General features: G+C 39.4%; 1 protein-coding gene across 10 annotated transcripts in view; it reads left to right on the forward strand.

Moving 5' to 3' along the window:
- KLHL5 (kelch like family member 5) overlaps positions 1-19,146 on the forward strand; it is an 80,494-nt gene continuing 61,348 nt past the window's right edge. For 3 of the 10 annotated variants that reach the window (XM_003832178.5, XM_055111281.3, XM_008957569.5), the window contains exon 1: positions 17,712-18,385. In XM_003832178.5, coding sequence (XP_003832226.1) covers positions 17,865-18,385 — 521 coding nt within the window. In that variant the 5' untranslated portion in view covers positions 17,712-17,864. Of the gene's footprint in view, positions 447-17,711; positions 18,386-18,457; positions 19,144-19,146 lie in introns of those variants that run through there. The other 7 variants (XM_063603518.1, XM_063603519.1, XM_063603520.1 and 4 more) reach the window with 7 other exon arrangements.

Genomic DNA, 19,146 nt, shown 5'->3' on the forward strand with positions numbered 1-19,146 from the left:
TCCCCCACCCGCTTCCCCGGCTCGGGCCGTCCCCACGCCGCGCAGGAGAGCAAAGAAACCCCCGGCGGGGCAGTGGCGGCCGCGGCCTCTCCGGGCGCGCGACCCGGGGAGGGGGCGGGGCCTGGCGGGAGGGGGCGGGGCGGGCAGCCGATTGCGCCGCGCTGGGACTGACTGGCTAACCGGTCCCCTACCCCCACCTACTCGCCCGCCCCCTCCGGGGCCACCCGGGGACTCTGACCTCCCGGCCTGGCGCCGCCTGACGGAGCGGGAGTGGCTCGCTCCGGGCCGGCCGGCGCCGGGGATGAGGCTGCCCGGACGGGTCTAGGGGCGCGCGAGGGGCCGAGCATCCCACTCAGCTCGCCGGCCCCGGCCCCCGCCTCCCCCGCTCCTCCCGCCTGGCCGCCCCGGCCCGCCGTGACCCACGGCCGCCTCCGGAGCCCGACGCGGTAAGTGCGACTTCCTTCTCGGCATCGGGGAGGGGGCCGCCTCGGGCAGGGCCCGCTCCCCGCCCCCACGCGACTCTCACGCCCCGCTGCGGCCTCCCGGAGCGCGCGGGGCGCGAAGACGCTGCCCCTCCCGGAGGCGGCTGCGAGGCCCTCGGGTCCGGAGGGGCTGGGCCGGACGGGGGCCTCCGCACACCGCGCCCGGGGCTCGAACCCCGGCCCGGCCTCCCCGCTGCGCACCCCCGAGCGCGGGAGCCGGCGCCCGGGCCGCCCTGGAGTTGTAGAAAGTTGTGGACGCGGTGCTGGTGGCCGGCAGTGAGGAGCGGACTGCGGTGCACACGTTGCTGCTTTCCCGGACTGTCCCTGCCAATAAAACAAACTGGAAACCATTTCGGATTTTTTTTTTTCCTCTCCTTATTACTTGCAGGCAATTTTGACCTAAGTTTTTAAGCTTTTCTTTTAAATAATACCCTCGCCCCCGGAGTGTGGAGAATAAGACGGGGACTTCATTTTCCCGAGACCCGGCGTGCCTGGTGAAACTTTTGCATTTAGGCATTTATTTCAGTGCATGCTCTGGGATCAGAAGCTGGCGGAAAAAGTTTACTATGTCAGAGAGTAAAGCGTTACTGTCGTTTTTTATCGCTTCATTTCATTTTCAAAAATATTCTTCAGTAGTCGACAAGTTCACAGAATTCAAAAGGTACAAAAGGGGCAGACAGGCTCACCCCACCCACTCCTGCACCCTCCCAATATTCTGTTTCTGGTGTCTTCTTCCAGAGGTTAGATGTGCGGATGCCCCTCCTGCTTGCTTTGAAAAATGAGCTGCTGTTATGTGCCTGGCATCTGCTGGTGCTAAATAAATGTTGATTCTCCTTCCTGTTAGGAAACAGTTTAATAACTCTTTTTGGTTATTAGACCTCTGGCGGCAAAAAACCAATCATGACTTTTTTTTTTTTTTCTGGTTTTCAGCATTTACAGATTTGACAGCATTGTGAATGTGTATGTCCTATTGGCTTGTTATGACTTATGTGAATACTTTTACACAAAGATGAATACACTGACGTTGTTGGGTAATTGGGCAGGGAGGGCAGAATCAACATGAAATTGTAAGAAGATGCAATATGTACAATATATAGTTCCAGAAACTATAAATTTGAAGCAATCTAGCGACCATGTAGTACCATAGGATAAAACAAACTAAATGGGAAAATTGAGGTAGAGCAGGAAAAGAAGAACACAAAGTCAAGAAAAAAGATAATACCAAGTTCCTATTTAAAAGATCCTGTACTAGAGATGAGTCACAGTTTGGGCCTTGGGCTTCCTGGGAGCTAGGTAAAAAGAGAAAAAGGAACAACATAAGTTTCAGCCTGTTTTGTCTGGGCGCGGTGACTCACGCTTGTGATTCCAGCACTTTGGAAGGCCGTGGCGAGCGGATCGCTTGAGCTCAGGGGTTCAAGACCAGCCTGGGCAACATAGTGAGACCCCTGCTTGAAAAGATAAATAACAAAGTTTCATTTTGTTTCTAATTCCAAGATTAGAAACAAACCAGTTCTGCCCTAACCAAGGCGTTTTCCAGTAATGAGGCCTGAGAGGCGTATTTTCCTCCTGGGCCCTAATGAAAACAGGAGATATGGGATGCAGTTGACAATATCTTTAAAACGCCCCTAAGGAAAATAGTGAATTTTGCACGACAGTGTTTTTCAATACAGGAGAGTGATAAAACTGTTAATAAGTTTTCTGAGGGAGTGGAGTCACTTGATCCATTTATAACATTTAGAATGATCTAGAACAGTATTTCCCAAACTGTGTTCTAAGGAATGAGAAAATATTTCCTTTCTTGCAACAAGATTCTGAGCTCAAGTAAGTTTGAGATAACTAGATTAGAAAATTGGTTTTACTACAGAATTTCTTGGAGATTTACTATACTAATGTTCAAGTTGCTGTTTTAAAGCGGGATGTATTTTGTAATATTTTCCAAATCTATATGACTATGTAACACAAATTGAGGACCACTGAACCTAGAAAAATAGATGAATTAGCTGGGCACGGTGGCTCACGCCTGTAATCCCGGCACTTTGGGAGGCCAAGGTAGGTGGATCACTTGAGGTCAGGAGTTCAAGACCACCCTGGCCAACACGGTTAAACCCCGTCTCTACTAAAAATACAAAAATTAGCCGGGCGTGGTGGCACGTACCTGTAGTCCCAGCTACTAAGGAGGCTGAAGGAGGAGAATCGCTTGAACCTGAGAGGTGGAGGTTGCAGTGAGCTGAGATGGTGCCACTGCACTCCAGCCTGGGCAACAGAGTGAGACTCCATCTCTAAAAATAAAAAAAGATGAGTTATCTATTCTTCAGGCAGTTCTTCATTAGTATTTCTTACAACTGAGGTTTAATGAGAATTGGAAAGCAAAGAGTTGAAGTTAGCCAATTTGGTAAGGACCAAAGTGAAGATAATCTAAAAGTCGGGATTTTAACATACTGTATAGCAAAGGAGAACACTACTTTCCCCCGAATTCTTTCACATTTCTTCATTGTTCTGCAAGTTGCCTGTTGAAGGACCTCTAGGGCATCTTCTTCTGTGCTTCAGGGTACTTAGTGTCTATGAATTAGACTAGGCATAGGCAAGTTGAAGTCCTTGAGGAATGACTTTATTCTTGGATGTAAATATGGGATTGACATTTTTTATCACAAACACTATTTGTACTGTTAATTTACTATCAAATCATAAGCATTCCATAGCTATGAGAAACCTAAGAGAACACAGTACAGAGTGGAAAGAGCGAAGATTTGAAGCCAGAAAGTCTGGGATTGTGTCACTGCTGTATGTGCAGGGTTGTTTCCAGCAGGTTGATGAACCTCCCTGAATCTATTTCCTTATTTGTAAAATTAGAATGATGAGAGCACATAAATTCATTTATGGAATAAATGTTGAGAATCTACTGGGTACTGGGTAGTAGAAAAACAGCTTTAAGAGAACAAATGAAATAATGTATCAAGAATCCTTCACTGTCTAAATTTACTCCATTCCTGAGTGCAGGTGGCAAGAGTATGGAAGGCAAGGAATTGCACCTATCCAAATGTATTTGGTTCCAGAGTTCGAGATGGCAAGTACGGAGAGTTGAGAGAATGAGGTGTTGGTCCAAAAATTTATCAGAATCCATTCGGTTCTTGTGTTCGGATGATGAGTTTGGATAATGAGGGGCACTTCCATTCCAAAGTAATCTCTAAATGATAGTGCTATACAAAATGATACCATTCTGAAAATAGAGGGCCAGAGCTGTTCATTGCTTCACTCCATTTATGAGAAAGGGGTTTGCTGAGTATACCAGGCAGGATAGATTATGCTGTGGTAACAAAAGAACTCTCACATCCTATTGATTTTAAACAGCAAAGATTTTTTTCTGTTATACTACATGCTGAAGCAGGTCAGCAAGAGAACTCCATTACAAATGGTCAGTCTCAGGCTGTTGGAGGCTGTATCTCAACACATGCTTCCGCAGTTGTTAGGACAGGGAAAAGGATGTGGTGATTTTACATTGGCTTTTTTTTTTTTTTTTTTTGGAGATGAAGTTTCACTCTTGTTGCCCAGGCTGGAGTTCAATGGCATGATCTCAGCTCACTGCAACTTCTGCCTTCCAGTTTCAAGTGATTCTCCTGTCTCAGCCTCCCGAGTAGGTGGGATTACAGGCGCCCACCACCATGCCTGGCTAATTTTTGTATTTGTAGTAGAGACGGGGTTTCATCATATTGACCAGCCTGATCTCCAACTCCTGACCCCATGATCCACCTGCCTCAGCCTCCCAAAGTGCTGGGATTACAGGCGTGAACCACCGCGCCTGGTGTACATTGGCTCTTCAGGGCTTCTGTCTGGAAGTGACACTTAACTTCCACTGCTATTTCATTGGCCAAAAGTCACTTGACTACACCCAACTTCAAGGAGATGGGGAAATGCATTTCTACCATGTGCCCAGAAAGAGGAGAACTGGAATAGTCTGTGAACCGTCTTAATGACTACTAAAGAGGTTTCAGAGTCCCATGAGCTAACACAGAATCTAAATAAATCAAAAGCCAAATATGTCAGTACAGTATTCTATTTAGAAAATAGAAAGCATTTCTTTGTGTATGTGAGTGTGTTTAAACAGAATTATGCTAATGAGAATTATAAAGAACGTCTTTTATTAGTTTGAAATGAAATGCTTTTGAGAACTTCACAATTAAGTTTGTTATTTTGGCCAAATGAATTTCATTCTTTTTAAATTGTATGTCCATTCAATAAACATTTGTTGAATGTGTATAAGGGGCCAGGTGTAGTGGCTCAAGACTGTGCAATCCCAGCACTTTGGGAGGCCAAGGTGGGAGAATTCTTCAGTCCAGGAGTTTTGAGACCAATCTGGACAACATAGTGAGACCCTATGCCTACAAAAAATAAATAAAATTAGCTGGGTGTAGTGGCATGTGCCTCCAATCTGAGCTTCCTTGGGGGCGGGGGTAGGGAGGTGAGATGATTGATCATTTGTGCTTGGCAGGTCAAGGCTGCAGTGAGCCATGATCAGGCCACTGCACTCCAACCTACAGGACAGCAAGACTTGTCTCAAAAATAAATAAATAAATAAATAAATAAATAAATAAATAAATAAAAGTGTATAAGGCACTGTGTTAGGCCTGTGAGGATAAAAAGATAAATGAGGGTCGGGCATAGTGGCTTACGCTTTTAATCCCAGCACTTTGGTAGGCTCAGGTGGGCGGATCACCTGAGGTCAGGAGTTCGAGACCAGCCTGGCCAACATGGTGAAACCACATCTCTACTAAAATTCCAAAAAAAATTAGCTGGGCATCATGGTGCACGCCTGTAATCCCAGCTACTCCGGAGGCTGAGGCAGGAGAATCACTTGAACCCGGGAAGCAGAGGTTGCGGTAAGCTGACATCACGCCACTGCACTTCATCCTGGGTGACAGAGTGAGACTCCATCTCAAAAATAAATAAATAAATAAGTGGGGAGTTTACAATCACAATAGAAAATAGCTATACTTGAGTTTTCTCTCCCTTTCTCTTTAAGGCATCATTTACAGTATGTAAATGATGTGTATACACACATATATAAAATAGTGAAAAATACTAAATATATAAACTGTTACACTTTGTTCCTCTCTGCCTTTTTGGACTTAAGGAGTATTTCATGACAAATTAAACAATATTGCTTAAATTAGCATAAGCAAAAGGAATGTTACGTTAGAAAAGGAATATAGTTTGTATCAGAGTCCAAGGGCAAGAAGTACAGCTGGGCCTCAAAGCAACTGGCACCAATAACAGAAAGCTAGGAGCTAGGGCTACTTTCTCTCTCTCCAAGTCTATATGATTTCTTGCTAGTGTCTCTCTCTGCACATGTATTTCTTTCTTCTTTTTCTCTATTGATTAATTTTTCTCTATTTTGCTGTTACATGGATGTTTTAATCTAAGAGTTTATGAACTTGAAACTAGAGGCTTTAGCAATTTCAGACAATCTAAAAATTTTTAAGTGCGTTGTCTTTGTAAGCTCTTAACCACCACACTTAGGAAATAATGCAGTTGACTCTAAGGTATAACAAATTAGTGTAATTGACAACTTTGTAGTAGAGAAAGAGGCAGTTATAATAGCTTTCAATCAAAGAAACCGAGGTGCCATGGAAAGTTCTACACAATTAACATCAGCTTGCAAATTCTAGTGGGACAGGCTGATTATGATAATCAGGATAAGAAGGTATAACTGGATCTGACTTAAGTAACTACGATATTCCCTCCCTGAACACTGGCAAATGCCATCTCCATTGTAATCCTTTCATCCATCCCTTCTTCCTCTCCCAGGGTAAGGATTGACTGAATTGTCTAACTCTTATAAGTCATCTGCTTTGATCCTGATACAGAGCTTCCTGGCTTCTCCTCATGGGTAATAATGCAGGAAGAACGGCACATGTTAATATACTACCTAGCTCTGCTCTTTTCTTCCATCCAAACTGGTCTCCTAGACACTCTTTATCTGGACATTTTACATTTTAACATGCTATTATCATATCTCTTCACCAATTTAATCTAATTTTATTCTCAATAAATTTCTATCATTTTCTGTTAGACTCGTGTATGTAGCTTCGCTAGCAGAATTCCCTTGCATTTTCAAACTATGCGATAATCTCCTTTCTTCATGTTTGAAAAATATCCATAGCTTCACTTCATCAGTGGCTGAAGAGATTAACTATGGGGAGATGGTATATGTTACCTGAAGAGGATTTCCCAGAAAAAAAAAAAAAAAAAGAATATGAGTAAAAGCTGTGTATGAGATTAGATTCAGATTGTAGAATATCTGGAATGTCATATTCAGACTCTTAGACACTTGTTTCTGTGCAAATGAAGGGGTTTTCTTGGGTTTAACTAAACTTCAAATTCAGAAAGCTTGTTTACTCAGAAGGCTATCAGACAGGAATCATAGTTTGCCAGCAGGGCAGCATCAAATGTTCCTCCTCAGTGGGAGTGATTTTCACAGCAGTCCACGCAGGCAGCTCATAGCCATCTGGGCAGCACCTCAGAGGAAGCTCACACTAGGTGGTGCAGGAGCTGCCTTAGCTTAAAAAAAGAAAAAACAAACAAACAACCAGGTCCCACAGGAGCCAGTGTCTCTTACACAACTCCATAGACTGAGTTTCCAGGGTTCTGTAAAAGCTATGCTAATTAAAAGAGCCATCACAGGGAAGTCAAAGCTATAGCTTCCTTATGAGGTATTTATGGTTCATTTATAGTTCTTGAGTCTTGATGCAAATTTACTAATCACAGGGATCATTTTTACTACAAGTAGTGTTACCTAGTAACAGTTGAGGTACCTAGTTTTACAGATGGCCAGGGAACAGAGCCAAAAGAGTTAACTGAAGCTTAACTCTACTCATACTTGTATTATCTGCAGTGCCTTTCATTAAGAAGTATTCTATAATATTTCTTTTGCTTATTTTGATATAGTGTATTTTTACTCTTTTTAAATTTATTATTATTGTTATTATTATTTTTGAGACAGAGACTCGCTCTGTCACCTGGGCTGGAGTGTGGTGGTGTGATCTTGGCTCACTGCAACCTCTGCCTCTCAGGTTCAAGTGATACTCCTGCCTCAGCCTCCCGAGTAGTGGAGATTACAGGTGCCCGCTACCACGCCCAGCTAATTTTTTGTATTTTTACTAGAGATGGGGTTTCACTATTGGCCAGGCTGGTCTTGAACTCCTGACCTCATGATCTGCTCCCCTCAGCCTCCCCAGAGGGCTGCGGATCACAGGTATGAGCCACCACACCTGGCCCATTTACTCTTTTTTATAATGGAGAAAGTGAAATAAGTTGAGAGGAAGGTGAGCCTGGAAAGGCAGGCAAAGACTACTAGATCATTAAAAATCCTGAATTCCATGCTAAAGATCTTAGCTTTTATTTATCTTGTTGCTGATCAAAAACAAACAAAAGTAAATGTTTTAAGTAGAGTGATGTAGTCAAGAATTGCACTTTAGAAGGCTACTTTGGCGATAGCATGGAGAATAAGAGAGGATTTAGACTTGAAGTTGGTTGGTTCATTTCTGCTTAATATTTGCCTTTCTTTGGGGAGCTATTTCTCTGATAAGCAGAAAGAAGGAATACACAAGTCCATGCTCCGCAGGAGTTTAGAATTGCTGGCCTGGTTTCTGCATGGTTCTTTGGAGAGGCCTGAATCAGTTTGTCCTAAATTTATTTGTCATCTCTTTCCCCCCATTGGAGTTTGGGAGGACTACTCTGAAGTGCCTCCTAAGAACATTGGATTTAATCTAATGCATGATTAACACTAAGAAATTCTAGCCTCGACTGATCTCCACTAATCTCCATTTGACCACTAACATCCTCATTTTGCTTTTTGCTGTAGTTAAATTATTGAACAGGTTATTGGTGGCTTTTCTTTGGGTCTAGTTTTAGGGCAAGCTAGGCAGTTTCTTTAATGGTTAACTGGTTTAATTAACATTTGTAGTGATTAACCATTTCTAATTATGAGCAGTTGAGAAATAGTGCTTCACATTTTCTCCTCTTTATTGCTTTCACTGCCCATTACTACCCTTTCCCTACCTGACTTATGTTGTTCTAACAAAAATAGATAATTTACAAAATCTGGATTGGTCCTACAGCAGAATCAAGTTGATCTGTGATTGGCTCATTATGTGATCAGAGAGCCCAGGCAACTTTAATTGATTATACTTGTGTCTGGAGAGTACTGATTCATTATTTTTCAGAAAAAATTTTTTTTAATCTCCATCACCATAAAGCTACGTGAAAGACAGAAACACTTCTGGATTTGGTTGAAGTCAGTAAAAAACAAATTTGTGGTTATCCAGATTGTTACTTTTTATGGCACATAAGATAATTGGGTGTCTCAGCACATGCCAACTGTAATGGATCAGGCAAGAATTTAGCAGTGGTTTTCCATCATTTTTTTTAATGATATTACAGTTTTCTTCCTTGTGCACAGCAAATATGTACTTAACACTGACAAAAATCTAAGGGGTGGATAGCAAGGGAACCTTGTGTTTTACCAGTCATCAAGCTGAAGGAATGTTTTCAAAAGTAACAATTTTGTTATATCATAGTAGTATCAGCTGTAATAACTTTTACAGGTGAGCTTAAAATAAAGGCTATATAATATTAATTTAGTTGAGTTTTAAAATGTCCCTTGCTTTACTACCAGGTATCAGTACTGATAGGTAGTTGTGGAATAAAACGATTCTTTTGATGTTACTGTGGGCCAGTACTTTGTAAGAAACAGCAGCAGCAATTGGGAGGGAGCAAAGTAGGGAGAAATCTGTGAGGCACTTGTACTTGGTGAATAAATGTCATTTTGGCATTTAACTGCAGTTGCGATGAACTTAATTTAAGTTTCTTCTTATTTAAGAAATCATGTGTTCCTTAGGTATTCTGTTCCCCCTCCCCGCTGCCTTTTGTGCCTTACTTGCTTTTAGTTTGGTCAGATATTATCGGCAAAGAATTTGTCTGTTCTGCTACTCTCTACCAGACATCTAACCTTGTCCAAGTCAACTATACTCTCAATCTACTTCCTCATTTGCACAACTACTCTACCTGCCTCACAAGGTATTTTTGAGTAGCGAATGAGAATACTTCTTGCTTTGAAAGCAAGAAGCAGTATGGTGTATTCGAAAGTATATGGTTTTTAGGGTCCATCCTGGACCCTGCCACTCACCAGATATAGGTATTAAGTCAGGTTAATTAATCTCACTTCAGTATCTTCATCTATAAGGAGTGGTGGGCTGGGGGCAGGAATGACCCCTGTTGGACAGAGTTTTTCTGACAACAAAATGCCCCAGTCAGTGTAAAGTATTTTATATATTATTGTGCTCATTTGGGCACTTAAGAGATAGTAGCTGCTGCTATAAATCCTGACCGTTACTCAATACTTAGATGTGCCACTTACTTAATCCTATTACTGAAGAGAGAACTGAAGACAAAGGAGGTGAAGTGATTTGCCCAAATTATACAGCTAGCTGGTGAGTGGCTTAGCTATTGACTCAGGCTCTTTCTGCTGTGTCACTTAGGCTACCATTAATAAGTGATAATGTGGGAAAATAACAGCAGAAGCGCTCTCCACCAACTGCTTCTGAACTGACTTACAGCTCTAACCTGATGCACACTCTTCTGCTGTAAAATGTACTTACTGATACCATGGGCCAACCGAACACTCATGGGTAAGCAGGCAGCTCCATAGCTGACCTGTACATCTCTGCTTACTCGTTGAATTGAGTACTTACCAGAAGTTGGTTCTGTTTATTCACAAACCTGTTTTTAACAGTTATACTTGTTATAGTAATTATAAAACATTAGTAAACATGTAAATTGATGAAAGTGTAAAGAAAAGATAATTCTTCCTATGAAAATTAAGTTGAATGCTTTGGGATGCCTCTATATAAATGAGTTATTTTAAAAATTCTATCAAGTTGGATAAAGGCTGGATAATTGTAAGAGACTAGGGAAAAAGTCATCAAAGTCTAAAGCAGGGCCTGTCAAAGGCCATCAACCAGCTACCTGGTCTTCAGACTACTAGGGGTCCTCAAGGATATAAGGAGTGCACATTAGAATATTAATTAACTACATGAGGCAAACTAATGCACACTGGTTCAGCAAATGTTTTGTTTTCATGGTGAGACTTTCTCCTTGAAGAAAGCGATGCATTAATTTACAATCTGGCACAAGTTTTTCCTGTGGTGGACAGACCACTGGTCTAATGGATTCTGTATTCATATTATTTCAGAAGTGCTTTTAACTTCTGTTTCCATTTATAGAAACCATAAGTGGAAATCATAGATGATGGATCATTGTGGGTACAGCTTATGCAAGAAAAAGGACCCAAACTCAGTAGGAGACCCCTATCAAATATATGGCATTAACCCTATATGAAAAGATTTACAAATGAATGTGCATGTATATGTTCAAGTTAAAATAACATCTTTAAAGGAATGTATTTATTATTTTTATGATTATTGACTTTTTTCTTTAGTGGACCATCTATAGGTTTCATCTGAAAAGGGGGCTTTCACTGTACTCAGAGTTCCAGGTTGACTGGAAATAAATCTTTGACCTCTGCAGCTGTCTAAGCTTGCCTTGCTATATCTTAGCTTATCGTATGCATTCTGTGTGTATCTTCGTCATGCTGTATTATAATTTTTAAATTTAATGTCAGTTCCTGCATTGTACGTGATATGGTAAAGGGACATAGTTTAGTTTAAAGGTTAAAGTTTACTCCATTTACTTTTTTTGCCTTGATTTTTTTCTTCTTGATCTTCCCTCGTATGCTTATAGGTATATATTACAGTGATTTATTTAGGATACACAAAGAAATAAAATCCCTATATTACATGGCTTTTACCATGAAGTCATCTTCAGTTTTCAGCATATATCAAAGTTCTTGACTGCTTAGTTTTCAGTCTACCATGTGGTTTGTAGAGCCAGATCTCTTGGTATAATACAACTGAATTTAAATTGTGTGTGTGTGTGTGTATTGTGTCAATCTTGCCCTGTTGCCCGAGCAACCGTGCAATGGCACAGTCTTGGTTCACTGCAGCCTCCACTTCCCAGGTTCAAGTGATCCTCCTGCCTCAGCCTCCTGAATAGCTGGAACTACACTGCATCCGACTAATTTTTGTATTTTTGTAGAGATGGGGTTTCACCATGTTGGCCAGGCTGGTCTCGAATTCCTGACCTCAAGTGATCCACCCTCAGGGGTGCTGGGATTATAGGCATGAGCCACTGCACCCGGCCTGAATTTAAATTTGACATTTTAAAATTTTCATTTACCAATTAAATTAGAAGTATTTCCCAGTTGTTTTTAACAAAGTGAAAGATTTAACATGGTGCTAGAAATCTTAGTTTTGAATTTCAAACTATAAGTTTTTTTTATTACAGAAGAAATTTTGGTGCCATGTGTTTGTGGTATCGAGTGAATAGAATACAAACATAACCAAAGATAACCAGTGTTAACCCAGGGCTCACTTGTTCACACTTTAAATTTCCGGTTTCTTAAATAGATTAATTTTTGGCTCTAGAGTCCTATCCTAGCTGTTTGATTGCTTGATATATAATTAAAACCAAACATGTCTAAAGCCGCACTCAATCCTCCTGAAACAATATCCTTACCTCCTTACTTATGTTAATTTTAGTGTTCTTCTTCCAGTCACTCAAATTTGAAAATGCTGTCATCTTTGACTTTTTCCTCTCCATTTGCCACAGCCATCCTATAAGGTCTCTGTAAAATCTTCAACTTCTACCGCCCTTTCAGATCTTGTTGCTTCCAGTCAAGTTTGAGCTGTGCCTCTCACATGGTAGAGTTTTCTAATTTGTTTCCTTATGAGGTATCTTCCCTTGTAAATCCATTTTTCACCATTGCCAAATTAATCTTAAGATATTATCTGTAAATCCTCACCTCAAAAACCTCAACTTCAACCAAATAAAGGACATACTTACCTCTTCTTAATTCAGTAAGAGTTTCATTCAAGACCCTCTGTTGCTGGATTTTAAAATCTTTCAAGTCAAGAGCTGTGCCATTAATTTATTCATTTTTTAAAATTTAAAGTCAGAAATTATTTAAATACCATGCACTGTACAGTTTATTAAGGATATAGTGGTCCCTGTCCTGATTGATTTTTGTGGTCTGTTTCCTTATCTTTGCATTCTGTTCTGCTTACAGAACAAAAGATTTGTTGCATTTACAGAAATACAGGATATTTTTTACATTTTTAATGTTTGCTTTTTATGAGAATGGAGAAGCAGTACAGAATATCTGGTATATTTCTAGAATTAAAGTCAAGGTTAGTAAAAATAGATCTCAAATCTTTTAGGGTAAATAACTGAAATTTTCCACCATCATACATTTTTAAGTGTTAGGGAATTTACATGTTGGTAGAATTATACTAATATTCAAATATTTTAAATCAAATTCTGATAGACCTAATTTGACAAAGCTTAAAAAGTATCCCTGAATTATTAAACTTTGGAGGGTGCTTCAAAATCATGCAATGCAACTTACTCTTTTTATAACTGAGGAAAAACAGAGAGGTGAGAGCTGCTGGGTTAGTATGGTAAAATTCTTGATTTTTTTAATGCAGTGTATATCACACACTTAAAACTTTAGAAATAGATTTATTAAAATTGATGAGCCATAAATACTGTTATCTAAAAAACTCTATGTGAAGAGAGATTGATGTAATTATGATTACTAATATAAACTAGTTACCAAATAGCCATGATTTAAGTTGAGTGAAGACATAGCTTTAAAAGCCACACTGTTGAAGTGAGCTCACCTTCAGTCTATCTTAATGACATTTCAGTGTTTCTATTGTAATACTGAATAGTGTCATCTTTTAAATTCACCGACAAGATTTGAGCAGTTTTGAAACAGAAGTTGCACATGGGTCCTTTAATTACATTTTGAAAAATGTATTCATAATTGACACATATTATCTATTTTAAATAATACGTGAGCTTTTGTATCTCAAGTTTGACCTGAAATAAAGCAAGGTTATAAAATTAGAGGTATAGAATATAATTTTGTAATTAGTTTGAAGAAAGTGTGTCCATTTGAAAAGACATCTGTTTAGCCATTGGATTTCAAGTGATAGAATTTTATGCCTTAAGAATGAATAGAAAAAAGAAATTCTTAGAATAACATTGTGATTTTTCTCCTAAGTTGAAAAAATACCGTACGATTTTGTCAGCCAGGCACCGTGGCTGTAATCCTAGGACTTTAGGGGGCCATGGCGGGTGGATCACTTGAGCTCAGGAATTCGAGACCAGCCTGGGCAACATGGCAAAACCCTGGCTCTACAAAAATTAGCCAGATGTGATGGTGCGTGCCTGTAGTCCCAGTTACCTGGGAGGCTGAGATGGAAGGACCACCTGAGCTCGGGAGGTTGTGGATGCAGTGAGCTGAGATCGAGCTACTGCACTCTAGCCTGTGTGACAGAGTGATACCCTGTCTCAAAAAATATATATATATTTTGTCACCAAGGTAAATGTGTCTGTAATTTTAAAATTAGATTCTTTATTTTATAATTTAAAAAATAGTATAAGTATATACTTTTATTATTGCTCTTATAATTGTTGGATTTTATTATAGCTCTTATAATTGTTGAATAATTTATGTATTCATTAGAGAAATATTTATTGAGCACCTACTGTCTCCTAGGTACTATTCTAAGTGCTGGGATTACAGTGATAACCAAAACAAAGCCCCACTTAAGCTTACTTTGTAGTGAGGATAAAGACAATAAGCAAATAAACATCTAATATGCCAAGTGGTGGTAACTGCTATGAAAAAAATTAGGAGGGTCAGCGGGCTTGTGAATGATGAGTCTAATTTACAGAGAGTAGTCAGTGAAGACCATTTTGATAATTTAATAATGTAATGATTTTTAACACGTATTGATCGTTTATAAATAATTTTCCTGGGAAATACTTGGCATCAGAGCTGGATAAATTTTGGGGCAAAACAATTTTATATTGTTGGTGAAAGTTGTCGGAACAGAAAAAAAAGTGTTATTTAAGTAAATGCTGAATTTCATGCCATAAAGGCATTAATGTTTAAGCTTACTTCATATTTTTGTAAAGAAAATATCAGAAATATAAGAACTACAGATCAAGAAGATAAAGATTGATAACTTAATAGAAAAAAAAAAGGGGCCTAAATAGCCACTTCATGGAGGATATCCAAATAACCAATAAACATGAAGAGTTACTCAGCCACATTAATAATGAAGAAAATGTAAAGGAAAACCAAATGGGATACCATTACACACCTGTCAGAATGACCAAAATTAAAAAGATAATATGGCCAAGCACAGTGGCTCACGCCTGTAATCTCAGCATTTTGGGAGGCCGAGGTGGGCCGCTCACTTGAGATCAGGAGTTTGAGACTAGCCTGGCCAATATGGTGAAACCCCATCTCTACTAAAAAAAACAAAAATTAGCCAGGCTTGGTGGTGCACGCATGTAATCCCAGCTACTCAGGAGGCTCAGGCAGGAGAATTGCTTGAACCTGGGAGACGGAGGTTGCAGTGAGCCGGGATCACGCCACTGCACTCCAGAAACCCTGTCTCTAGTAAAAACATAAAAAATTAGCTGGACATGGTGGTGTGTGCCTGTAGTCCCAGCTACTCAGGAGGCTGAGGCATAAGAATTGCGTGAACCCAGGAGATGGAGCCTGTAGTGAGCCAAGATCACACCACTGTACTCTTGTCTGGGTGACAGAGTTAGATTCTGTCTTAAAATAAAACAAAATAAAATGCACATACCTTCAACCCAGCAAGTCCACTCCTGGCAATAAATTCTGTAGATATAAAAGCCTCACAAGGATGTTTCTTTCAACATTATTTTAATGGCAAAAACCCAAAAACCTGAAATCAACCTGAATGCCCATTAGCAGGGAGATAGTTTAATAAATTGGTTTTTTTACAGTAATGAAATATCATGTAACTCTTAAAAAGATTATTAATTTATATTTCCATGTATATATAAAATTAGGTGAGAAGAGCAAAATGCTAAAAGATGAATACAATATGATCTCTCGTATAACAATAGTAAATCTCTTATATATGTGTATATAAGTTTGTCCATGATTTATAAACATGGAGAGAGGTGTGGAAGGCTATATGTACCAAGCTTGGCGTCAGCAATGATTACCATGGGAATGAGTGGAGGAGGATTGGCAAAATAAAGGTATCATTTTTCATTGCCAGATGTTTGCTGTCTCTGGCCCCTGCACACTCAATGCCTATAGCACTCTGGTCATTCCAACAACTAAAAATCTACCACCACCACCACCACCACCTATTTTCCAGAAGCCTTTAGGAGCAGGCTGATGCTTCCCTTGTTGAGAACCAGCTACTTAGAGTAACTGAAGTGTTTACAAAGATGATAGTGCCTGAGCTAAACCTTGAAGGATGAAGTGTGTTTTTTAAACCAGAGTTTCTCTGGGAGGCAAACAGTGTTATAAAAGAGGGAACACCATAATGTAGACTGCCTTGACCAATGAAGTGGTGTGTCTATGTTGGAAAATGGTTAGAAATAAAGTTGGATAGCTAGAGTGAAGTTAGAAGGATGTTGATCAGAAGGAGTCTGACAAAGGTGAGAGGAGAGGGGAAAGTGTCATTTCACTCTCTAATGCGTCCTGCACAGTACCGCCAAGTTAATTTTCTAAAACATTGTCCTGTTCAACAGTCCATTCAATAATGTCTTTGCTGCTTGCTCAAGGCATTTTATCTCATCGTATTCATCTAACTTTATCTCTTACTACACCTTAAAATTAATTTGGTATGGCTGGCTGATCAAACTGATTATTTCCCACTTCTTCCTTGTAGATATGCCCACTTCATGCTTTTATTAGAATCTTTTTCTGTAGAAATCTATCATTCTACCTAAACAACGTTTTACTATTCTTAGCAGCCTTCTCCCTAATGAAACTGGCCCATACCACTCCATTGCCATCCTGATATCTCCTTTCTTTCTTACAGTTTGTATGGTTTTTCCCGTATTATTTAGCATGAAATCGTACTTGGCTTTTTATGCTTCTCATTCTTGTTTCTCTGAATAATTTGTATTCTCTTAAATAGTTGTGTGAGGTTAAGATAGACACCTCACAATATTTTTGTAAGCCTCCAAAGTAGTTTTTGTTTTTTGGTCAGCTTAGATAGGCATTGCCTTTTGTATGGAATTAGTTGATAAAGGAGTAAATACTGAGCACCCTGAAAACTCAAATTCTGCATTGATAGATCACACTTTAATATTGCAGCATTTTAATGTTTCTTATTTTACCTTATCAAATATTTTGTATTTGGTTCAATAGCTAGATTTAATTATTTTGGGGGTTAGGAACCAAGATATATATATCTCTGTGTCCCTGACAGTGCCTAGTAGATTGCATTGTTCACAATAACTACTCAGTATTTTTGAGTTTATTTGTATTTGCTTTATCAATTTGCCTTAACTGTAACCATGTTCAAACCATTGTTTGTTTTGCTAACAACAGAGGGCACCATTAGGGCACTTGTACACCCAATAGTCCTATCTCAGTCCCTGGTAGCTTTTTTGAGCCGCACTTTTCCTTTTCCTAAGTAATGTCATAGAAATTTGGATGTTATACTAACTGGCAGTGGCCCATTTCTACTTATAGAGAAATCCTGGCCTCAGTTTATTTGAAAAAGAGTATTTGTTACATTTTGATCCTTTGTAGTTTTCAAACTTTTTATTCTCCTCATTATTCTTTATCCGAGTGAAATCTTACCCAGGATCTTACTGTGTTAATTAGATCCATTTGTTTTCTGAAGGGAGAAGATAGAGGTGAAGGCAATAGTCTGGAGCCCCACCTTTGTACTCCGCTTTCCTCCTCATTCCCCATCCAAAGAGCACACCTGGAAAATCACCATAACTCATCTAATTTTACAAATGCTTTTTTAAAAACTTGTTTTGTGGTATTTCACTTAGGGACTTAGTTTAGAAATAGAAACATTTTAGTTTTAAAGTGATTATTTTTAAGTACAAAGGGAAATGCTATAGAATACATTTATTGTTTCAGCAATGAAAGAGTTAATATACTAAGCAGCAGAGACTGAGATACTGCAACGGGGATAGTGTTTTCTGTCTCTGTCATTTGTGGTTTAAGAAAAAGGGGGTGGTGTTCTGCATTTGAAAGGACTTTAATGAATGCTGTCAGTGTTTGTGAGACCTAATGGTCAGTATGGGAAAGGAGAGCCGGGAAAGTGGTCTAGCTGCTTCAGGATAGGTGGATGAGAGTTTGCTCTGATTGAACGGAATGTTCCACCGTGTTTCATCTTTATTCATTATCCTTTGTTCTTTAAAATCTGATATATTGGCATAAAAGTAATTGTAGATATATATATGAATGTGATTTATTTTCCTTTACATATTTTTGTTGTGTACAGCAGGGCATATACTTCTCTTGTCTTGGTTGGATGCACAAATCTGTGTGCAGTGCTTTTTGCCCGTTGCCTAGACGATCACTTGGTTTCTCTGAGGATGTCTGGTTCTCGTAAAGAGTTTGATGTGAAACAGATTTTGAAAATCAGATGGAGGTGGTTTGGTCATCAAGCATCATCTCCTAATTCTACAGTTGACAGCCAGCAGGGAGAATTTTGGAACCGAGGACAGACTGGAGCAAACGGTGGGAGAAAGTTTTTAGATCCATGTAGCCTACAATTGCCTTTGGCTTCAATTGGTTACCGAAGGTCCAGCCAACTGGATTTTCAGAATTCACCTTCTTGGCCAATGGCATCCACCTCTGAAGTCCCTGCATTTGAGTTTACAGCAGAAGATTGTGGCGGTGCACATTGGCTGGATAGACCAGAAGTGGATGATGGCACTAGTGAAGAAGAAAATGAATCTGATTCCAGTTCATGCAGGTTGATTATTTTCTTACTGTTAGAAAAGGGGTGTGGGGGTATGGCTCTATAATGTTTTAAAATAATTTAGTATTTATTATTTAAAATCTGATTACATATGTACATCTGCATACATATATATAATATCTTGGTATGAACATGTGATACTTCTGCTAGGGTTTTTTTAATGTTCTAATATTCTGTAAAATTACAAAGACAACAAATAGCATTCATTTTGAAATATCTTGTGTTCTATATATAGATCTGGCTCAGCTTTGAAAATAATATATAGTAGCAATTTCATGTGTCATTGCCTGTGGTTTGCTTCATTCATTAACCTTCTATATTCATATCAAAACTATAGAAGATATTTCTATAGTGTGAAATTTTATGTGACATTTTAGTTTATAACAGATGATAGAGTCATTTTTTAATTTAATGAAAAGGAAAGGTTTTACAAAGAGATGCACATTATAGTTACCAATTTTTTGACACAATTGTAGTTGTCAATAATATTTTTCTTATGGTTATTTCTCTTTGTCCTGTCTGTGTTACAGCTCTCCAGACTAATATAGAGCATACTAAGTAACATGTCTCTAAGATGACAGCTACTAATTCCTGTTACCTTCACTTTCACTGAAATGTGTGCTATTTAGGGAAATGAAGGACATTCCTTCAGGAGAGTTTAAGGGAATGTAGAGGGGCTAGATGTGATTATCTGGTGAAAAGGGGACAGGAAGAAGGGGAAATCAGAAGAAAGAAAATAAGGAAAAAAATTGGTA

The sequence above is a fragment of the Pan paniscus genome, chromosome 3, assembly GCF_029289425.2.
Source record: "Pan paniscus chromosome 3, NHGRI_mPanPan1-v2.0_pri, whole genome shotgun sequence".
Taxonomy (NCBI): domain Eukaryota; kingdom Metazoa; phylum Chordata; class Mammalia; order Primates; family Hominidae; genus Pan; species Pan paniscus.